This window comes from Perca flavescens, chromosome 10 (assembly GCF_004354835.1).
Source record: "Perca flavescens isolate YP-PL-M2 chromosome 10, PFLA_1.0, whole genome shotgun sequence".
Taxonomy (NCBI): Eukaryota; Metazoa; Chordata; class Actinopteri; order Perciformes; family Percidae; genus Perca; species Perca flavescens.
In genome coordinates, this window is record NC_041340.1 from 16,974,509 (window position 1) to 16,998,982 (window position 24,474).

Consider the following 24,474-nt stretch of genomic DNA (forward strand, 5'->3'; position numbering starts at 1 on the left):
ACACATAATATAATGTAATGTCCTTTACTTAATTTAGGATTCAACTAACTGACAGGGCTGATGCTGAACAAATGTATATTGTAAACACAAAATTCTTTGTTGGATGCAAATTTTCTTTTGTACATACAAATCAAGGATTTCTTCAGCCACCCTGTCCATAAGGAACAGAACATCAAGAATACAAATACTCTTATGAATGCCTTATAATTTATAAAAAAAAAAAGGAAATATTACAGCATGAGAATACAAAACTGAAATGACATTTGGGCAATAGGGGGCAGAGAACACGGTAGTCCAAAAACAAAAAAATGGTCAAATTAAATGATGAGAGGATGTCCCAGGTTGTCCTAACGATAACACTCAAAATGTGGATTTGAGAGAAGCACGTTTTACTAGGCTTCACTCCCACCTTGTGGCAAATAAGAGGTACTGTAGAACTTTTGCATTGGACTGATAAAGAGCACAGAGTTCATTTACGCTGAAAATGAAGAGGCAGTATGTAACGGTTTCAGTATTTTAATGCAGACGTGTGAACAAATTTAGAAACAAGCATGATGAATATGTTGACCTCAGGCGTAGGACCAAAAATCCATGTTTACATCCATGGTTTCAATTAAGACCCTTACATATTGTACTTTTAAATAATCAGTAAAAAAAGCAAAATACAAAAAATAGCAAATCATCACACTTAAAAAAAAAAAAAGAAAAAGAATTTCAAACAAAAGAAAAAAAAAATTCCAACTCAAACTTTGCATAAGAATAAAGGAAAAACAAGGCAATCTCTGCCAACAGAAATTTGCTGGATTTTATAACAGGACTGGTGACAGTTTCAACGAGTTGACCTCTATGATCTGCTGCAGGATGTTGTCCACGTCGGAGGTGTCCAGGCTGATGCCGGTCAGGTCCAGTTGGGGCAGGAGGACGGTGAGAAGCGCCACCACGTTGTGACGGATGGTGTGCAGATTCTCCTGTTTAGATCTGATTGGAAAACAGCTTAGTTATTAAAGCTATTCAACACTTTAGTCGATCAGGTGAAACTCTGTCTAAGGGAAATTCCCATTTTATTTATGAAATGGCAAAAATGGAGAAGAAGAACGTAGAAATAAGTGCCAAAGAGGAAATGACTTAAATCTTTTTCGAGAAGTGAGACTAGATGATGGTAAAGATAAAAGCAGACATTCATACTAACATTGTTTGGATTGGTTTATCTTTAAGGCATTTATGTCCCTGCACACAAATGTAATCCTGCCGGCTTCAGGAAACAACTATCAAACTACTGAAGGTCCAAAGAGACAGATTTTTCAGCAGTTTTGTCATGCAAAAACTCATTTAACATGAAGTGAAGGCAAACCACACTGTACTGATGTTCATTTTCATTTGCTAATGTGTCCGTACCATACAGAGATAGTAAATACATTTACAGACACTGACATTTTTTTGTTTTTATTTTTACTGCTATCCACTACCAAAATCTTCAAATAAAAGCTATGATTGAGTACTTAATTTCTGACCAGTAAACAAGTCATTATATACAGTTAGTGGTGTCTCTCTATGTCTGTCTAGAATACACACCTGCTGTCTTCACCGGCCTCGCTGTCACTGACTCTCGTCCTGCTTGGAGTTTCTGTCTTCTTCTTAGGTGTGTTCTGCTCAGGCTGCTCTTTGGGCCCACACACAGCTCTCTGACCCAGGACCACCACCCCCTGATGTCCTGGAGCCCGGGCCAGGCTGCTGGATGAAGTACAGCTCTGATGCAGAGGAAGCAGAGTAGAAGATTACTCAAGAGTTTGCTGTTTGAGCTTAATTTAAGATTAACGAGTCTGAGCAGGTAGCCTAGAATAAAGCATCTTTATCAAACACTTTGTTTGTAATTTACTGTATCATCATAATGAACCTAAAATATTTGGTATAAACTCAGCTGACCTCAGCCACTTCCGTTTGGCAGCCGACCTCTCTGCTTGCTGTGGATGCTGGCGGAGTCACCAGCCCTTGTGTTGGCTGTTCAGCACTGATGTCAGCAGTTGTCATCGTGCCTTGAGTTGTCTTTGTAACTTCCAGACCTAGAAGCCTGCGTAGCCTCTGCAGCTCTTTCTCCAACCCAGCCAGCTTCTGCGCATTCGCTTCCCGGTCACTACCTTCTGGAGGCAGTGGTCTGCTCCGCTGGCCTTCTGTTCGACTCAGAGGAGATACCATCACAGTCTGGGTGAAGGGGAGTGAGTGGGTCCAGGTGAGGCAGGTGGGGGTTCGCTGAGCCACGTCACTTGGTTTCTCGACTTGGCCGCCACTGTCTAGCTTGGTCTTCTCCAAGGACAGTGTCTCGACTTCTGAGACAGGCTGTTGCTCCTCCGAAAGACATGGCTTCTTTTTCACACAGTAAAATAATGATCCTGGTTTCCTTTTGAGGCTACGGAGGATGAAAGTTTGTTTGTTTAGCATGCGGAAATTAACTTAAACATTTTAAGCATCCTTGAGACAGGTAATCCATAACACTGAGCATTTCATGGGCTTCATTTAGTTGACAAAGTTCTATTATTATTATTATTGCGAGATAATGCAGCTGAAAACAAAGACAACGCTGACAATTCTCCATGTTAGTGTCCGGGGTTTCTGGCTGAAAGAGATGCAAAGATGGTACCTCACCCACAACTTACTGACCCTTCAGTTAATCAATTTCTTTTTTTTTTTTTTAAATGGGGAAAATAACTAACTTACTGACACTTTATTAATTTATACTGTTACTGTATAATTGCAAAAAGGACATTACTAAGGAATTCTACATCTTATAGCTTAAATAAATGAGGGGCAAAATAAATGATGCAAAGATTAATTTTGACAGACCATCTCATTTGTTAAACGAATGCCATGCTGAGCAGCATTTTCTGACTGCGACCATCGATCCCATCCTCTTGCAGCTTTTTGTCTGTATTGTGTTGACTCTCAGACCTGGCAATTCACGGCATGTCCGTAGTAATGTGAGTTATGCTTTTAATGGACAGGTCTAATTAACTAGCCTACAATCTGCCACAATGTCTTTTTTTCACCTACTTGAGCGCCACCCTGCAGTTATTTGGCCCAATGTTAACAGGGTCAGGTTTAGATCATCTATGAAGGGAGAACTTTGATTTGTGTACAAAGACACTTTAATATCAGAGATTTTAGTAAAAGCATTAAACACACCCTGAAGACTGCTGATAACTAAACAGACATAGTTAAAAAGAAATGTCTAAGTCCTCAGTCAGCAGCAATCTCCGTTGGAGTGTCCTTAATCTGCTGAACGTGGAAAGTTTCAGCAACAGTTCCAGCTTCCAACTGCATTACCACACACTGACAACACATCTTTCTGTACGTTTTTCATGAAATGAAATCAATGAATGACAAAAACAATCAATGAATGACAAAAACAAATAATGGCTAAAAAGGAGGAGACAAAACCCGTAAAACTTAAAAAATGCCATTGAAAAGACAGCACTACTGTAAAATACACTGGTGAAAATATCTTTAAGAACGATTTTTTACAAGTCTGAACTTACACACAGTACACATGCAACATAACCCACCTTAATGTGTACGAGTTCTCTTCTTTTTCCAACAGCTTCATGTTTTTGTCTTTCTTTTTGTCTCTCTCTTTATCTTCAAGCCTGCGATCATTTGTCTCATTTTCCACATGTTTGACTTGTGTCTTGTCTTTAATGACTGTGGCTCTTTTAACGGGCTTCAGTTGCGTGTTTGTGACTCCATGTGCATCATCATATACGTGTGTGTCTGTATGATGATATGCCAGGTGATCTGTGCCTGTCTGCTCTGGTGCGTTTTCCTCTGTGTGGCATCGACCTGGTGTTCTTATGTGATCAGGCGTGTATGTGTGTTTGAAAGTGGGCTGGCTCGGCTCTGATGAACTGCGCGAGAGGATTTGATGTTCAGCCACTTCGTTCTGCAACACAAAACACCAAGCACACTTACAATATACACAATATATCCAGGAGTTGTATAGCAAAACAGCATACTGGGACCTTTATCAATAGTAAGGTTGCATAAAGTTTCTAACTTTTTACAAACCTCCAATGATTTTTCTCGTTTCCTGCTTTTGGGCTGTTCTCTGCAGGAAAACAAAAAGAAGTTAATGAGGGAAGAGGAGCAGATACTCAAAATATGGAGAGGTTTAACTCCAAATTAAACTCTGATAATTGAACTGGCTCCCACTCAGTTTGACTTATTTTCCCTCCCTCTGATTCCGTGCTCTTTTTTTCTCCCAAACCCTTGGACACCTGAGATCTTAAGGAGTTACAGTGTGCCACAATTAAAGTGCCCATATTATGAAAAAAACTCTTTTTCTGGGATTTGGGGTGTTCTTTTGTGTCTCTAGTGCTTCCACACACATACAAACTTTGAAAAAAATCCATCCATGTTGTTTTGAGTGAGATACGGTTTCTGAATGTGTCCTGTCCTTCCTACGTCGTTCTCAATAGCAAAGCACTGCTACAACACACACAAGTTCACCATAATCTACAAAAGAACTACTTACATGTGCACCCTCATTTAGAAGTCTCCCAGCTAATCCTGCCGTGTAACTGACCAAAGTTGGAGAAACAGGCTTTCTTTTACTGTCTCTAGAGTTAGCTAGCTGACATGGTCTACATCTGAGCTACTGAGCATGTGCAGTGCAATCAAAGATAGTACAGAAGAAGAAGAAAAGAGGTCTCACTCTGTAGCTAAAACAGAAACCAGGTGAAAAGAGTATCTACAGCAGTGAGAGAGAGCTGTGCAGTACAACAAAGATATGGTGTTTTTTTTTTTTTAAATTAAACCATGTAAACCTATTGTGGTACAACCTTAAAATACAGTTATGAACCTGAAAATGAGCATAATATGGGCGCTTTAAAGCATCTCAGAAAATTGGAGTAGATCATTTCTGATTGGTTATTTTGTCTCCGATCCGATTGCTAGTCAAATTATCTGTTACTAGGATAGTAGGGAAGCAATGGAAAAATAGTAGTAGGCACATCGCAGCCATCCTCCCCAGCTCCGCCCTCTCTCTTGTCCAAATATTGTCCCTTCTGGCTCCAAAATACCAAGACGGCGACGGACAAAATGCAAACTCCGGGCTTTAAAATGGCAGTCCACAAACCAATGGGTGATGTCACTATTATTTTTTTTTTTTACAGTCTATGGGTATGACACGTGCACAACGTAACTGGAGCTGTGATGTTGGGGGGTTACAGCAGACGGGTGCTAGAAATAAATGGATGGTTTCTGCCTCGGTGCAACTTGGGTGCGCTCGGCCTAACAGAAAGTTTTGAGTAAGCTTGAATGGAGCCAAATACATATCTTTATTTTTTCGTATAAAATATATTTGACCCAAGATCGACTGCGAATGCTTCAGTGAAAGAAATCAATCATCCTTATGTTCTATGATTTGCAGACATGATTTTACTGCCAATGTGATGATACAGCTTGTGACACTCCTCGTTTTACCCCCTTATAGGAGACCTGGAAACGCTCACTGGGCTTTTTTTGGGAGGTGGGCATAAAAAGAAGGCGCTCCAACAGAGTGTCTCAGACCGAGGGTGAATATAGGTGCAGCAGCCGTGGGCAGTATGAGAAAAATAGAAAAGAATGAATCAAGTATGAATCTGAAATATAGCACAATAGGTCACTTTTGAAAAAGTGGTGGATTTAAAATTGACAAAGTGACAATTTTTTTTATTATCAATATTTAAATCAAATTCCTTTGCATTTATGAGTAACAAGTCACCATGTTTTGAAGAACTGACGGATTTCTCATTTCAGTCCTTCTGTGGTGATCACTGTCAGGCAGAATATAGCAAAACTAGACACACGGTCACATAAACCGGAAATAAGAGCATGAAACTGACAGATGGAAACCACAAAATGGCACGTGAACCCACATACAGTACACACCCAGGCATGCAGGAAAAGTAGAAGTGTAAAACGGTTGTCTGTGTACAAATTCTCACACAGACAAAGTTTGAGAGGTCTAGAGAAATATAATGGGAATTTACGGTTTCTTGTGGTTTTTCTGGTAGCTGGGTGTTAGCAGCTCCTCGCTGTCTTCTGCTTCCTCTGGTGAAATGCAGCTTCTGAAAGTAAAAGAGACCTGGCTGAGCAACTCAACTACTGCTGAAGTTCAGCGCTTGGCCTTCCTGTTTCAGCGCACGCACGCACGCACGCACGCACGCACGCACGCACGCACGCACGCACGCACGCACGCACGCACGCACGCATGCACGCACATTTTTAATTCAGAAAATGCAAACCAAAATTGTACATCACCAAGCACATAGGGGACTCCACACAGGGAACAGGAGGTAATGGCGGATCAACGGAAATGGAAAAAATAAAAAAAAATAGACGAGAGAATTGAAAAAACCTGCAGTTCATTGAATAGACGTGGTGGTGGTGACTGTTTTTTGCTCAATTGTTTTCAACATGGCGACAGGGTCACAAACTTTTTAATTTTAAAGCTAAACAGTACACTAAGAATATGTTTGAGAAAACATTTGAAGCGAGAAATAGGCAATGCACTAACAGAATCTTTGTATTTGATCAACACTGACTAGGTGGACAGTTTGATCTGAGTTTCTCAAGCTTGGTGCGATGGACTGACTACTTTTGCATAAAGTTGAGTCGTGATTATGTAAAATCAGATATGACGAATGGTCAGTCAACTCGCCGGCTGGATCTTCTGCTCTCCATAGAAAATCAATAGAATCCAGTGTATCTCAAACATAACATTTGATGTCTTAAATGATCCAATCCAAGGAAAGCAATAATAGAAATACACACCTGTAACGTGGATTGGGGTTCTGGCTGCAGTCCCAGCTTTCAGGAACCACACTGTAATGACTTGCAGGGACCTTTCGCCACTTCAGGCACTCTTCACACTGTAACCACATGGGACCCCTGTAAATACAGACATACATGCATGAAAAGGTGTCAGTAAGCAGAAGCTGGCATTAGAGGGGAAGTCCATAAATAAAGCTTAATTGGTTAAAAGGTCCTTAAAGTTCCGTGTCTGAGCATGTTTACTCTTCTCTGAAGCAGCGTCTCAACTCTGGTTTCAAGCGTTTGGGGAAAAAAACCTATTTTCACTTTCAGTTGAATTGACAAGCTCCTACATGAGAGGGTTATTAACTGACCTTCTGTTATAAAAATTACGCTTACAACCGTTTTGCTTCAGTTTCTTTGTTAAACCATTTGCATCCAAACTGCTGTTTTAGTATTTCTGTTTTAGTATTTCTGTCTTTCATGTGTTTATCATGAAAGCTGAGTGGCCTTGCAAAAAGCACAGGATGTATCCCTGAGGGCAGAGCGCATAATGTGGAGGAGATGCCGGGCCTGACTAGAGATAAGAAGAAAAGCTAACTAACTTGACTCCCAACTCCTTTAAAAAGACACTGTTGTGAACAAACTTCAGTCACCTTTCTGCTCTGCTGTGAGTGAGGTAAACTGACTCTTTACTTGCAAGTAAAAACGATATTTGATCCAGTGATTCTGTCCATTCCTTGATAAATAATTATCTTAACACCTGCATCTTCCTATATTGTTACTGTCATTATCCATAAAAGGCTTGTAGAATGTGGACTAGGTATTTTACTCTCCCAGTGGTTTGACAGTTGCGGGTACAGATTTAGAGCCAGATGTACTGTACCAGATGAACCAAAATCCTCTTTCAGTAGCACAGCAAATTGAACATGTTTTTCACATGTTATTTTAAGCGCCTTTCACATATTTTGGAGCAAAGTTATGACGACACTTTTAAGTGAGGAGAAGTCAACACTCACTTGTCAGCATCACACTGGGCTTCACTGTCATCTTTTTCAAGAGCCTGAAACTCTCGTTCTCTGGCCTTCTTCTCCGTCACCTCTTTCCAGTAGTCGTTCAGTTTTAGGCCCAAAGCACCAAGGGTGAGTCTTGGGATAAGAAAAAAGAAAAGACAATACATAGCTTTACTATTTTTCCTCATATTGTAAAACACAACGGCACAAGTTAAGAGTGGATAAGGCAATTTTTTTTATTACTTTAGAAGAGGGAAATGCACTTCCAGAAAAAGCTGCATTAGTCATTAGTGCTATGTTTCATCATATTGATAACCACAGTATGCAGCATCAACCTAAGTAGCTAGTTAGCTCCATAGCTCATATTAGCACAAAACGTCTTGTATGTATCTTGATTTTGTTTGATTTGCATGCATGTGTTGTACCTGTATTCTTTGGTGTATTCAAAGTCTTGTTTGTTGTGGGCAGGTTTGAGAAAGTTACACTCGATGATACCGATGACGCCAACTCCTGCTCTTTGACCTGAAGCCTGCAGGAAATTGGGGAGTGAGATTTAAGCGGAGGCAGGTATCCAATATTACCAAATGTGTTGCAGAGCACTGCGTCTGTCATGCACGAAGACACACAGAAAATCCTTTTCCTCTACCTTCAGCTGGCAGCCCACTTTCTCGTAGGCTTTAATGAGTCGGTTCCTGTGGTACATCATGATGCCATAGTGGTCTTTGTTTTTCGGGTTTAGCCCAAAGGTCACCTTCACCTTCTCTTTCTGACAGACACCAGTAAAGGTTATCAACACTGGACATTGGCAAGTTTCAAAATAATATCACTAACTATTTTGCAAACTCACAATTTCAGAGTTCAACAGAAGCAAAAGCCAAAAATCCCATATTATGGTTGATATGAATTACAGGAATATTAATGCAAGCTTTTCTTAGACCCTTCTTAGACATAATAAGGGGGGGCGCCAAGAAAAAAAGGTTGGGAACCACTGGATTAGAGGATTGATACCTGACCTGAGCCCAACGGGTTCGGACAGATATTTAGAAATTATGTTCAGGTTGGGCTCAGTCACAACATTTTAAATTTGAAACAGCTTATTATGTAGGTAGCCAATGGGCCTGTTTCACTCGATGCAAACGTTTGTTGCTAATGTTAATTTAATTTCAATGGCTATAAGATTGGGCCTCTTGTGCGCGCCTGTGTTAACATGCGCTTGTTTCCCCGTGTGCGAAGATGCGCTCATCTGTTGACATTTCCGAATGCCTTCCTACAGTTGCTTAATAAAAGCGGGCTTTCCACACAAACAAACATACATGTGTCATTAGTATGAGAAAAAATTAGATTTTAACTGTGTTGGGCTCAGGTCGGGCTTGGACATAAATATCTTAATGCCTGTCGGTTTCGGGTCAGGTTCGGTTACTGCTCTGCTGGACGCGGACTCGGCTCGGACAGAAAAACGCGGCCCGATCCACGCTCTACTATAGATACATTTCAGTTGTTACCAAAAAAGTATCAAGGTTCGATAATCAGCTCAACAATTAGCAAATGTTTCATAAGTGACTTAGTTCTCCAAATTACAGAAATGTGTTAGCATTATCATTCACTGTTCAGGCACTGTAGATATGAAATTGAGCATAGTTCTGCATTTGCATGGCCTTTAACTTGACTCAGGTTAATTTTGGCACATGAAGTTGGTATTCAAAGTTTTGATGGATACTGTTGAACAAACATTTTCAGAGCCACTGTGTCTTTCCATTTTAAAAACTGATAACAAAAATCCCTGATAGCCAAGATAGTAGTGTATTTTAATTGTGCCTCATGCCTAACTTGCATCAAGAACTTGTAATACTTGTACTACTTGTATTGTGCAACATGTTTGGTCATGCCAAACCAATACAGTGGGAAGTCTTTGCCTGGCTAAAGCAAAGAAACTGTTCCAAAATTCTCCATGTAAAGTGATTGAGAGGATATGAGACAAACATCAAATATAAAAATGAAACTAATACATTCTAAAAAGAGATGAAGACCACATGAAGTTTCATCTTCTCCTCTCATATACATATGTTATCTTATCAGATCCTAGCGAAAGAAACACTACCTGATCTCCAAAATCAACTAACTTCCCACTTCCTGTTTGCATGTGAATAAATGCAAATACAGATAATGACTTGGCTTTATACCACTATCCTCACACATTAGCTAACACACAGATATTGTAGGGATACACTGAAATGGGGTTTGTAGACGTCATGCTCAATGTGTGTCAGCCTCTTCGACACCAGCTTAGCCAGAATCTTCTTCCCCCTCAGTATAATCTGTGTCCTCGGCTTCAGATATAAGATACTGAGGTAGGCCTGATAAGAACACAGAAACAGACAGAGAGTGTGTAAAAAGCAAGACATTTTAAATTCAAAACACATACTCTTAATTAATGTTTTTTGGTCTGACATCATCTGTCAACACTCTTTACTAACATTTTGGTATATTAGCCTGAAGGTACATAACTTGAGCTTTTACACTACATCTAATTATGAATCTTATAATGACTCTAAGATTGTCAAAACCGAGATGGGATTTACGAACAAAAATTTGAACATGGCTTTAAAAGGAAACTGGGTCAGTGTTACTACAAAACCACAGGTACTTCTCCGGTAGTGAAGAAGTGCTCTTTCATGCTTGAAAACACACACACACACACACACACACACACACACACACACACACACACACACACACACACACACACACACACACACACACACACACACACACACACACACACACACACACACACACATTGCATTTGACTTATATTTGCTATGTACTGTAGGCGCTTACCCAAACCTTAACCACAACCACTAAATCTCTTCCCACTTGTACTCTAACCCCCATCTTAACTACCAAAACTAAACAAATGCAGAACTCTCTCAGGGTCTAACTGTCCTAACAAGCCTAAATACAGTATTGAGGACAAACTCTGTATCCACGAATGAACTTTCAATTGAAACTTGTAAGCCAACACTGATGAGAAGTGCTAAAAAAAATATGAACATCTATACTTTTATTTTATTCTTTTATATTAACTGGGCAAACTCTACTGCCTTTGTTGACAGACTATTTGTTGACAGACTGACAGACTATTGCCGTGTTTCCACTGTATGGTGCAGCTCTGCTCGACTCACTTTACTTTTTTTTGTACCAGTACTTTTTTGTTTTGTTTTCAAATGCGGATAGTTTAGGTGGGATTCTCAGCTGATCGCCAAAGCAACGGCGCGTGAAACTGCCATGACATCATCTTCAATGCGACAATCGCTGAATCCTTTCATCGACAACCAAACAGAAGAACGTTTTAACTCCATCTTCTAGTATCGGCTCAGCTCCTTTGGTACCTCGACCGAGGTGGTACCTAAAATAGTACTAGGTACTATCCACAACTTTTGTTAATGGAAAACCAAAAAAGAGCGAGTTGAGTCGTACCATGCAGTGGAAAAGTGGCATCATTCTTTAAGAGTGTTTTACATGACTCTTGCACGTCAATAAATCAGTACCATACTTATACTAAAACAGCAGTACAATAATTTACTGTAATTATACACTGTATGTATTTGCTGTAGTAGTATTGCTAAGCTATACTATACTATAATTACCACAAACACACAAGACTCTATATGCATTACAATTTGCATATAGATCAAATAGAGCTGTGGATGACGCTGTATCCCTGGCGTTACATACTGCACTCCAACATCTAGAGGGCAGGGATACTGTAGGTATGTCAGGATGCTATTTGTTGATTATAGCAGTGCCTTTAATACTATTAGACCTTCCATTTTAATATCTAAGCTGTTAGACCTGGGCCTCTGCAAATTTATTTGCAGTTGGATACAGGACTTTCTAACAGGCCGTCCCCAGACAGTTAGAGTTGGCACTACATACTCAGCCTCTATAGTGCTAAACACTGGAGCACCACAAGGCTGCTGTCTCAGTCCTCTATTATACAGTCTGTATACCTATGATTGTATTGCTAAACATCCCACTAATAGTATCGTAAAATTTGCAGACGATACTACTGTGATAGGACTTATTGACAGCAATAATGAAACTGCCTACAGAGATGAGGTAAGCAAATTGATCATGTGGTGCCAAAGAAATAATTTGTCTCTCAATGTGGGGAAAACTAAGGAGGTCATCATAGATTTTAGGAAGAACAAATCTACACATACACCTGTCTTTATTAACAACTCTCCAGTTGAAATTGTTAACACCTATAGATTCTTAGGCGTCCACATTTCAGACACCCTCACATGGTCCTTCCATATCAGCTGTGCCATTAAGAAGGCACATCAGAGGCTTTACTTTTTGCGGTGTCTTAAGAAATACGGTATGTCTCTTAACATTCTACTGAACTTCTACCATTGTACAATTGAGAGTATACTGACAGGTAATATTGTAGTGTGGTTTGGTAGGGCTACTTCACATGACCTTAATCTACTGACAAAAGTGGTCAGGACTGCATCTAAAATCATCGGGGTTCCACTTGAATCGCTCCAACAAATTTACTGGAAACGCAGCACTAAAAAGGCACAAGGTATTCTGCAGGATTCTAGTCATCCGGCACACAATCTCTTCTCCCATCTTCCATCAGGGAGACGTCTACAGAGCATCCCAACGCGCACAACACGTTTTAGGGATAGTTTTTACCCTCAGGTAATAAGGTTATTGAACAATAACACAACAGGAAGGAGGGCTGTGGTCTGAATTTAGTCACTTGTATATATTATGTTGGATATTTTATAATGTTTTTAATACTATTAAGTTTTTAAAATTGTTATTATTGACTGGTGCTGAGGGAGTGCTAAGGCACATTGTATTTCATTGCTGTGGTACTTTGTACTAATATGCATATGACAATAAACTTGAACTTGAACTTGAACTTGAACAAGACTACCACCATAAATATCAGCCTTTACATTGGTTAGATATGATCTACTGGACCTAAAGAACAATAACTGTAGAAACAGAAAAGGGGAGTTGTTTTGTCAGAACCAGACCTTCAAAGATTTCTTGCAAACAGGTGGAACATCCAACATCTCTCTTGACTCACATAGGTGACATTTCTCCACTCACCCTAAGACTGTAGTGCATCTCTGGGATGTCATGTTCGGCTCTCAGGGACCCACTGTTCCTCAGACCTTTCTTCAGCTCCTCGATCTGAATCTCGGGCAAACGGAAGTCACTCACATCGGTCTCAAAGTCGATCTCTGGCTTGCCATCTTTGGCCCTTTAGGATAACATCAAAGGGAGGAGTTGTTAAAACAGGTATTGACGCATTTTATATCACTGCTCTCAGGCTACTGTTTTAAGAGCAGCAATAATAACATTTGGCAGATTTTCCAGTCCATTCCATGGGTTTTTTAAAGTGTCTTATGGGCCCCAAGATTCCAAATCAATATGTGTGCATTGGAGTTCAATCGATTTTTATTTACTCCGGCTAATCTTGTTAAGTGTGGTGCTTAGTATTGTTTGATGACAATGAGCATAGTGGAGACACTTTTCTGACTCTAACATAAAGAGGAAGTGAAATAGGAGAATGTCTGAGAAACTCCTACATATGTTTTTGTAACTGTTTCTCTGAATCTAGAGAACTTTTCTTAAGAAAGCCACGTGTGAAAAGGTATTCAAATCTTTAAAAGATCCTCTCTACTCAAAAATGGGTTTTTCTTATGTTTATATCAACTAAAATGTCTACACCTTGACTATACTGACCTATCTGTGCAAAGTTTGTCACTAGAAAAGTGTTCACATTCCTTTACTAAAGGGGAAGATTTCTATGCACTTCCCTAAAATCTATGATTCGTATCGTATCACGGGGAACCTATATTTTGTACGTCACAGATTCAAAAGCCAATCACGGACTAATATTCAAAAGCCGTAATAGAAACCTGAAAACCTCCAGTGCAGAGCGAGCTTGTCAGTAGAGAGAGGGAAAGCACACTGTCATCGTAGCTGTGTCAGCCACTGCAGGTTACAAGCTAACAAACAACAGAAACAAATAAAAGATGCTAACCATACGTACCATTCTGATACATTTGCAAGTTGCCGATTTTGGTGCACAATAGAATCCTCACTTGAGTCTAGGTCTGACTGACGCCGGGTACAGGACGCCAAAACTATCACCCCCCCGTCTGAACCTGGCGTGAGGCTCAAACATGTATGGCTAAATATCTCCAATGTTTTTGGCCATCTTAATGCCCATTGCTCTTTCACTTAACCTACTGCTGCAGTGGTGGGCGAGACGCACCGTTTTTTTTTTTTTTGCATATTTGAGTGAAGAGATCCAGAATTTCTCAATGAGAGAGAGATGTGCTTCTAGTCCCTTTTTTATGTGGGAAAACCATGTATTTATACTTACTAAAAACTACTACTTAAAACACTGGAAAAGGACTTTAAATTCAAATTTAATATTATGATGACAATGAAGGCCCAATCGTGGGAAATGAAGGTCGACCTGGGAGGAAGGCTGCGGTTCCCCCAGGTTGTCCAGACAACCCTGAGGCCAGATGTGGTACTGTGGTCTGAAGAGGCAAAGAAGATCATCCTCATAGAACTTACAGTCCCATGGGAAGAGGGGTGTGAACAGGCATTTGAAAGGAAGAGCGCCAAATACCAAGACCTTCTGTATGATTGTAGGGGGAAAGGATGGCAGGCATGGCTGTTCCTGGTCGAGGTTGGCTGTAGAGGATTTCCTGCTCAGTCAATGTGGAGAATGCTTACAGCCATTGGAATGACAGGGAAGGAGAGAAAGACAGCAGCTCGCAGGATGGGAGAGGCAGCGGAAAGACCCTCTTGCTGGGTATGGAGCAGGAGGGAGGAGTTGAGCTGGAAGCCAGGAGGGGAAGATGGGCAATGACTTGGCCACCACTGCCGACCCACCATCGGGAGGGTGTTGCGGATAAGGGTTGAAACACCCAATGAACGATGGGTACCGCCTGACGACATCAACCCCTCCTGGCCAAGGTTACATTCACTTAAAGTGAATGAAGGTGAGAAGCATTTTCGGATGTATTTGTAATCATGATGATGATGATGCTTTGTTTTTCAACCTGTTGTTTTGCCTAAACAAATATCATGTGTGTGTTCTTGTTAATTCGCCTGTCTCTGTTCGAGTCTGTGTTTGCATACTCATTATCAATCTCATGTGCGGTACATTAGACCTACTGTCTACTACACATCTAAACTTAAACCAATAATTTTTTTGTGAACTCAAACTAAAAGATTAGTTTAAACATTTCGGGAAATATGATTATTGGGTATGTGCTAAGAAGTAGAAGAGAGGATCTTTTCCACTGTCTTGTCTGTATAGTAAATATGAAGCTATAGCCAGGATATGGTTACTTTAGTATAAAGACTAGAAGCAGGGGAAAACAGCTAGCCTGGCACTACAAAGCTAACAAAATCGGCCTACTACCAGCTTTAAATCTCACAAATGAACACTTAAATGGTTGTTTACTCAATAAAAAAGTGTAGAAATGGCAAGTTTTGTAATAAAACATGTTAATAAATGTGATGGAAGGTGCTGGGCACAATTTCCCCCATTCTTTCAGTCTTTATGCTTAGGTAACCATCTCCTGGCTGTAGTTCATATATAATGGGCGATATAAGAGTCTTTTATTAGTCTTATCATCTAACTCTCTGCAAGAAAGTGATTAGTGTATTTCGCAAATCTTTTAAGGGAATTTTAAATTACAAACATGCAGGTGAAAAAAATCTTTTATTGTTTACTTTTGACATAAATCCAGCTATATGAAAATGTATGATTCTGACCTGCGGATATTCCAGATTAATATCTTGGTGCCTTTTTTGGAGAGAATGGAGTCAAAGTGTGCATGTAACTGCTCCTGGGAGGTGATGATGGAATGTTGGAGGATGGCTGCCAGGCTGGCCTCCGAGTCCTCAGTCACCACCAGAGACCGTAACACTGGGTTAAGGTCAGGACATAAAGGAGCTTGCAAGATTACAAACATATTCTCTTCCAATCAGTGTGAAGAAAAAAAAAAGTCTTATTTTTCTATTTTGTTTATTTCTCATGCCTTATTGTTTCATGAAGGATATTGGTTTGTTGGTTGAAGGGAACAATAGGGACAATGACGGCCTGGGCCTTGATGTTTTCCAGGTAGGTCTGAGACAGCATTCCAACAGTCTGGCAGCCGCCGTTCTTGGTGAAGATGAGCGCGTCGCGGCCCAGGCGCATGGAACCAGATTTGAAACCATTCCCATACACGCCGATGGCCTGCTGACTGGCCTTACCTGAACCCTTCTCTGTAAAACCAAAGCTGGACATAAGGGTGAAAGGGAGAGTGAGGAAATAAGGATGCACGTTTTGTGTGTATACAGTATACTACAAAATAATGATTAAATTATCATTTTTATTGTAGAATAAACTGTCATCCATAATCAATAGATTTTTACAGTGAAAAAGTGCCTTCATATTGCTTGTTTTGTCCAAAACCCAAAGACATATACTTTTCAATGACAGAAAAAGCAGCGAATCCTCACATTTGAGATGTGAAATGTTTAGCATTTATCTTATTTATACACCTAAAGAATTAATGGATTACCAAACTTGTTGTCAATTAAATTCATGTCACTCTAGTAAAGACCCAAAATACATGTCTGATACGCTGCTCTGTTACGAGCCACCCAGAGCTCTAAGATCACCTGGGACAAGCTTGCACACCGCCCACAGGGTCAGAACCAAACATGTTAAAGCAGCTTTCAGTTTCTATGCCCCGCAGATCTGGAGTAAATATATACTATACTATACTACTATACTTCTATGCTTTTGAAGTCTTTTAAATCTACCGTTTTGTTTGTTTTTCTCTCTCTTTTATGTCGTATTTTCTGTATTATTTGTTTTAAATGTTTGTGATAATGTAAAACACTTTAGGTTGTCTTTGTGTCTGAATTTGTGCTATATAAAAAATGCCTTGCCTTATATATATTATGCAGGGCTCTCAAGTCACACGCTCACACGCCACACCTTGTATTTCTCACGCAGAGAAATTACCAGGATAACGCCCACCAAGTTGCGCCGCTATTTTTAACAGTGGAACATGTAGAGGAATCAAGTGAGTCGCCCATAGAGTTCAGAACGCCCTGCCACCACCCGCGGTGCTACCATTGGTCATTTTAGGTTCGGGCCCGCCCATTTTAAGCAGCCTGAGGAAAGCTTTGAGTGAAAGCTTCTCAGCCAATCAGCGGCTTCTACCCGCCTGCCCACAGGCTGCGTCGTCACCAGCAAGTGATCCAATGAAATGAATGACGTTTGTGCGCAAGCTTTTCAAGCAAGCTCAATGAGACAGACACAGAGTGTAGCTATTAGCTAGCTAATATGAAACGCAAAGCGAAGCAAAGCAGCTTGTTTTCATCTAAATTCAACAAGAAACACTCCAAGGAGCAGGAGGAGGACATTTTAACTAACGCGGTTACAAGTGACGATTTACCATCCTGCTCGGCCGCGCTCTCCCCATCAAGTCCTCCCGTAGCCACACCGTCACACCAGCAAGGCAAGTAGTGTCTTAACGTTATTAGTGTCTGGCTGTCTGAATGAAGGGGGAACCTGAATACATTTGGCTTATTTTAATTGGCCCGTCCAGTTTTCTGGAGGCCCACCTACAATCAAAATCCTGGCGCCGCTAGAGCCTGCCACGCACAAGCTGAGTGAGTGCGGATTTCAAGTTGCAGCTTTCGTCGCTGTTTGTGACTTTGCCTGAGATTGAGTGACAAGTGTACTCGGTGTACTCGCCCTGTTGTTTATCTGGTTGCCATGACTTGGCGAGTGATGACGTCCTGTCACTGTTCCAGTTGAGGGGAGAGAGAGGGATGACAGTTGGCTTGAGTTCAGTAGAGCACACGGCACTGTAGAGTCGTGGAATTATGACTTTATATACTACATGTACATAGGAACAGGAAACCCAGTTGTGTGTCCGCCCTATTTCTGCTACTGTGGCGGCAGAAATCAACATAGAGGAAACACTGGGTAGCTTTTATTATTATTATTATTATTATTATTATTATTATAGCTACATGTTGAATCGGCTGCAGGGCTACTCTGACAGTTTTATATTTTTATAAAGATACCCATTTTAGGCCTACCAATAATACTTTTATAACAGTACCCATAATAATTTGGAATATTTATAGTTTTTTCTTTCCTTTTATTTTTACTACACAACCTCCCGGGCTCCATTGTGAAAACCTTTGGCCTAGGCTATTTCATTATATTGTATCCAGACAATTGATAGTATTAATTATTGCGCACACACTCTTAGTGGATTAGTCGACTAATCTGTGATTTTGGTCTTAGTCAACTTAGATCTCTTTAGTCCATTAGCCATGTTTGATGCTTTTTTCATGCTGAATGACTTATTTCCAAGAAACGTACGAGCACATCTCTAGTAAACACAAGAATTAAGGGTTGACATTTTACCTAAGAGATATCACCGTGAAACCTACTTTGATTACTTTCATTAAGGCAATTTTTTGTTGTATTACACATTTTCTGAAATGTGTTTAAATATGCAAAGGAGGCGTTATCTTATTCAATATATGCATCATTTTGCATGACTCTTTGTAGAGAAACTCAGATTTACAGATCTGTCGATTAAATCAACTAATCGATTAGTCGATACAATTGAATGAGTGTTAGTCGACTAAGAATTTCTTAAATCGAACACAGGCCTACATTTATGTCATTTATCAGATCAGACTCCGTCCCCAACCAAACCCCTGCAGCCAAAATCTCACTCTGAACTCTGTTCAAAACTTGAGAGCCCTGTATTATGTATATGTGTGTAGTTGTAATTGTTATTTGTGTGAATTTAATCGACACTGAGATATCTGCTTATTTGTGGGAGAATGTGTGCCTGGTCCAAAATGCAGTCTAATGACAATGTGCAAGAAAATGTTTCTGAATTAACATCCTACAATACATCTTTAAAGGGTTTTTCATTTACATGTTAACTTAATGTTGATATGCATGTGTGTGTCTTACCTGAGCATCTTGTGCAGTTTGTTGGGGGTCATGCCGCTGCCATTATCGGTGAAGGTTAGACACAGGTGATCACCTTCATCAAATACATCAATCCAGATCTGTTTAGCTAGTACACCAGGATCTAATGCATTGTCTAGAACATGGGAGAAAGAAATGAATTAACAACCTCGAAAGAGAGACGTCAAAGACATTGGGGTTTGGAGGGAGGTCCACTCTTGGTACACAAGAGGAAGGGAGACATGCATTTAGGCGTTCAAGCATAAATCTGCTTTTAAAAAACTGTAATTACTGCTTTTTTCTACAACATACTGTATGACAAATTTAACAAGTGGGTATAAATCTAAGCCACTCGAAAAGTGTTTTGGGGTAAAAACTGAAAGTGAGCCCGACAGAAATATTGACAATAATCCATCATTGCACAGGAAAACGGTGTGCATACACAGCAACGATAAGATGGTAACGTAGATAGCTCAAAGTTGAATCAGAAAGTTGGAACTTAAATTGTGATGGACGTACAACAGTTCGGGTTGTAATTGGTTAGTTACAGTTGCTTCCTTTGTCATGCGCTACGTTAAAGGTGCACTATGAGTTCCTGCATGACGTCACTTCTGTTGATGTTCAAAGTAAAAACCAAACAAAACAGAGCAAGCTCGCCCCTCCACCCATGTTTCTGTAACTGTCATGACTAACTGACTAACTGTCACTAACCCCCTCCCCCAACCATCTTGTTGGTGATTGGCTGGAGTGGTTTGTTGCATTTTGGTGCACAGCCTGTGCCCCTAGCGTTTGTTTGACATTTACGACCGCTGTGTTGTCTCCCGAGACCGAGCTTTTTCACAGTGTATTGGGGGACAGGCAGCTAGCGGATCAAGGAGAGATGCCTACGATTTGCGATAAAAATGAAATTGCGCTGAAACCATGCATTAACTCATAGTGCACCTTTAATTGGCTAATAACAACACAAAGTTAGCAAAATTAGACATAAATATCACATCAAATAAACTTAAAATCCTTACAAATACATTCCTTAAACATACCTAGTTGCCACTTTCAGCTGGAGCTAAACTCATGTTCAACCTTATTAATCAATTATCTTCGTCAGCTCTGTGTGTTACAGTCCTATTTAACGTTAAATTTCCTGTAACATTTTTCCGACTGTTACTATAACACATAGAGAGTATTCCGTTATGTTGCTCTAAGCTATGTACAGGGAAACATTTGATACACAGCTATTGATGTGTATATGGTTTGTACAGTAAAAAAGTGTCAGATCCTGTGTGCTAGATTGTTTACCCCCCCCCTTCTCTCTCTTCTCATGAACCTAGATTGAGGTGCAATGCAATACATTTCATATGCATTTCAAATTCATGGTTTGTTGTTTTCTTTATCATTAGTTTATGAATGTATAAGCCATGGCAATTCACAATGTACACAATTTGAGGACTGGGGAGACCCCAAATTTCACTTTTGAAAAAAATGTCTGATGACACCATGTTGTGAAGAGAATGCATGCTCCAACTGAGTTTGGGCTGTTTTGGTAGTTATCGCTACAATAGCTTGCAGGACTGGGAAGGGTTCTTTCCAACAGTAGATATCAACACCCATGTTTTTGATTCTCTCGCTACATTTGTGCAATGTACAACCAGCACATTGTAACACCGTTTTCCTTTCTGAAGACTTAGCTTAGTTAATCAACCTTGAACCTATCCTCCTTTCCTATGGAGCCTCTTTCTTATCTTTCTACTCTCACATAATCTAGAAAATGTATATATCCTTGTAGGGCTGTGCAATTAATCGAAATTTAATTGTGATTATGATTTTGGCTCACAATGATCACAAAAACAGAATAATCGAGGAAAAACAATTAATTTAGCTCATTACGTTTTGCAAGTAAACTCTTATTTTCTCTTTTGTTCTGAATGAAAAAAAAAGTTTAAATAGGAAAAATATCAAGGCAAATTTCACAGTTGTGTTTTTCTTTTTACTGTTGATTTTTTAAGTTCAATAATCTTTCCAGAATTCAACGAGTAATCGTGTTAAATTATCGTGATTTCAATATTGACAAAAAATAATCGTGATTATATTTTTTTCCATAATCGAGCAGCCCTATATCCTTGTGTGAACACTGTGAACTGAATCCTGCTGTGTCGCTTAGTTTTCCGAGATCTCGTAACTGCTTCCAGAATCAACTCACAGAGTTCCAGCCAGTACATGATAGGTTTGATAGATAAAATTGTTTCACAACACCCTTTACTTTTCTTACTTGACATGCTCATCTTATTGCTCATCTCATATCTTAATCAACACATCTCAGACACTCTCAACTAACATTAAGGCATAATGTTCTCAGAGCTTGACTTTGCTGCTGGGCTATGATTGTCCAACGTTTTGTGTATTACTGTGTAACTATGCTTAGATCCACATGCATTCCCTTTATACACATCGTTTTGTTATGCAAACAAACTCCAGGTGTAATGCCCTGGACTGTGAGCAGAGAAAGCAGTGATGTCATATACAATTGTGCAATCTGCATACAGCACACTGCTCTTCCTGTTAAAACACAGAGCAGCCAACAGACGGTCAGCACGTCTGAACCAATGATAGAGCACAGAGTGGAGGAATGACAATGTTGACAGGCCAGAAACCGTTTTGTTTCAAGTGGAGGGACAAATCCTCTAGTAGCCTAATTCATATGCCTAATTCATATGCTGTACCAAAGTATGGAATCTGCGTCCCTTTTAACACAGAGATCTGAACAACAAACAGATATGGGGACTTCATATGCGATTAGGCTACTATAAAACTTTTCGGAGTACTATGACTATTGTAACATAAAATTACAATCTCTTAATAAGGTAGCTGTTAACAGACACCGTGAGGCTGTAACAGTAATACAGCCGTTGACTGCGGGAAAGAGGAAGTCCATAAGGTCCATTTTAGCAGCAACACAAATATCTGTTCAAAGTCCACTTTGCGGGCGACAGCGGAAGAGTGGATGACATGACAGCAAGCAAACCAGCAAGTACAGAGCGCAGCGGAGCTGCAGGTGCGCTAGACGGGGACTAGGTTTTAGGCCTAATCCTTCATATTGAGACCTACCTATTAACTCTGCCACCGCGCTGAAGGGCCAGGTGTGACTTGTAGAGTTGCTGTTCAGGAAGGAAGGGCTCATCTTGAAAAGAAATGAAAAAATAAGTCAGATAGTTTTAGTTTCAATTCTTCTAGAAAGGTTATTTTTCAAGTGAATATTGTACAGATTACAAATCCTGTTAAAAATACGTACGGAACTAAGACGAATCCCATGCTCGCTTAACCTCGCCATTATTGCGACTGAGTGTTTTGCATGCTGTGGTGGCTGTGACTTCTGCGCTCTGGCACGTTAACCAGTCACACGCAGTGGGCGTTGCTTCCTCTTGTCTACGCTGTCAAAGGAAGTCAACTGAGAGATTAAATAGGAGAACAAGCACGAATGCAACGGCTCACTGGAACACAAACATTCTAACAGGACCCCCCTGCCCGCTTTTTTACATTTTGGAGGATATGACTTATTAGTTCTCTGTCACACTGCCTGCGATTGATACAGTTCTCAAACACAATTTTGCTTTTCCTAGTCCCATCAATGTTCTTCTGAAAAGCCACGTGCCCTTGTTGTGTTGTCAGTGTGTCTCTTTGGTGTGATAATTTATGTTTTACCAAGCTATTAAAATAATGTAAAAACACCCAAAAGAGAGTAGTTGTGGGAAAAATACAAAACCGAAGCACCAATTAGCACCATCTATTGTCAAAAGACGGCAAAATATCACAAAATGATATGTGCATCTCTCTGCCCCCATGCCTGAACATTGCCTGATCAGGCTTTCAACAAAAAAAAGCTAAAGCCAACAAAGAAGAACAAAAATATCTGCGACCAAAAGGCTGGTCCTTTAGCGATGTCGTAAAGAAAGTTTTCACCAGAATTTCCATTCCAAAGCTTCACAGACAGGAATGTTTGGACAATTAGATAATGGTAACACATTCAACAAGAACATACGGGAATTCGACAGTTCTGTCTTGTGTGTCAATTAAAATGACACATTTGGTAATTAGTTACATGTTTCAGAAGACACAAGCCTTATAATAAGGTCCTTTCTAGGTTTCCTGCTCATTGCACTTCGCAGAGGAGATTTATACTGACACTTCATGAGCTCTCAACACAAGTTTGACAGCTTAATTAAGTAAGTAACTGTATGTAGGCCTTTTTTACACTGTGCGGCTGTTGAGCTCATTTGCAGACTGTGTGGTAGTCACTGAGCCAACAGCCCGTTAACAACAGAACTTGTGGTGCTAATTTTGCAGTATATTCCTATAAGAACCAACTTAATTTGATCAAAATAAGATATATAAATGCTTTATCCGTTGTTACATCATATCAATAACATGTCAATATTGTAATGCTGTGATCATTGTTGTTATATACACTACCGGTCAAAAGTTTGGGGTCACTTAGAAATTTCCATTCCACTCCATTATAGACAGAAAACCAGCTGAGATCAGTTGCATTGCTTTTTTAATCAGGGCAGCAGTTTTCAGATTACATTATGTGCTTACATAATTGCAAAAGGGTTCTCGACTGTTGTAGAAAGAAGTGACTGATCTTTAGCCTAATGCAATATCTACATTGCCCATTATCAGCAACCATTCATCCAGTGTTACAGAGGCACATTCTGTTCAGGGTGCGAACTACGGGGGAGCTAGGGGGAGCTCGGCTCCCTTAAGACATGGCCTCCCCTGAAAACGTGATTTGTGAAATTGTGGGTGTCTCTAAAAATATTGACAATGTGTCACTTTGACATGCAATTTCAGTTTTGTGTAACGCGATCATTGTGGATAATGTGTAAAATTGGAAAAATATCATTCATTCATGCATGACGGCGATTTAAACCTAATTCACTTCAATAAAGATAACTATACATGCTATTTATACATTGCGGTGCAAATCCAACTCATGTTTAGTACATGTTAACTTAAAGATTCGTAGATAAAATATAAATGTTGGAGGCCATTAAACGGCGCACAAAGTCCTTGAAATCCATTCCGCAGTAAGCATCATATAGCCATGGCAAAAAGAAAACTAGGCAGTTTAATTCATTTAAGTTGTGTAGCGATGACGTTAATAGCACGACTGATTCACCTGCTGCCAGCCATGTTGGCACACCTCCCGCCGGGTGGTGCAACACAAGAAGAAGCTGAATAAATAATGTCCTCTCTGGCTCAAGATGGAGGTGATAACAGCTCGTCAGAGGCCGGTCATCATCCTAACCCCTCTTGCTTCTTTCTCCCATTAAATTGGAACAACCAGCGTGGAGAGACTGGAAGAGCCGATATACATGGCTGTTTGTTAAGGATGGAAGCTCTTATGGTATTCTTCGGTAGCCTGAGTAACTTTAACCATTGTTCATGTGAAATCTCAAAGACAGCCTGATGCTTTGTTTATCGACTATTTGTGGATGGCTGTTGGCTGTTTGACCTATCAATTCCTGTTGATAAAGTACAATAGGGTAAATCCTGTATAGTGCATACACTTGTAGCCGTTATGTATCTCTGTAAGTCATTGTAAGTCGCAATCGCGCAACCCCCCCCATTATG

At 40.1% G+C, this 24,474-nt stretch overlaps 1 protein-coding gene across 1 annotated transcript; it reads right to left on the reverse strand.

The window, feature by feature from the left end:
* Positions 1-500: 500 nt before the first annotated feature.
* On the reverse strand, positions 501-24,105 carry zgc:152774 (MORC family CW-type zinc finger protein 3). The gene is made up of 18 exons (XM_028588887.1): positions 24,020-24,105; positions 22,133-22,271; positions 21,949-22,021; positions 18,850-18,982; positions 15,909-16,129; positions 15,621-15,768; positions 12,924-13,077; positions 10,022-10,150; positions 8,443-8,562; positions 8,222-8,325; positions 7,803-7,931; positions 6,805-6,921; positions 6,021-6,098; positions 4,057-4,096; positions 3,558-3,931; positions 1,924-2,404; positions 1,573-1,748; positions 501-978 (listed from the first exon to the last, which is right to left on the reverse strand). Exons 2-18 carry the CDS (start codon positions 22,169-22,171, stop codon positions 807-809), a joined length of 2,688 nt encoding a protein of 895 aa, XP_028444688.1. The 5' UTR covers positions 22,172-22,271; positions 24,020-24,105; the 3' UTR covers positions 501-806.
* Between the last annotated feature and the right edge of the window lie 369 nt (positions 24,106-24,474).

Bases quoted from the DNA above. Each gene is read 5' to 3' on its own strand.
- zgc:152774 (XM_028588887.1), bottom strand. From the start codon at position 22,171: ATGGCGAGGTTAAGCGAGCATGGGATTCGTCTTAGTTCC. The intron at 2,405-3,557 runs GTGGGTTATGTT...CATCCTCCGTAG, and splicing joins GAGAACTCGTACACATTAAG to CCTCAAAAGGAAACCAGGAT. The intron at 1,749-1,923 runs GTCAGCTGAGTT...CCTCTGCATCAG, and splicing joins GCCAAACGGAAGTGGCTGAG to AGCTGTACTTCATCCAGCAG.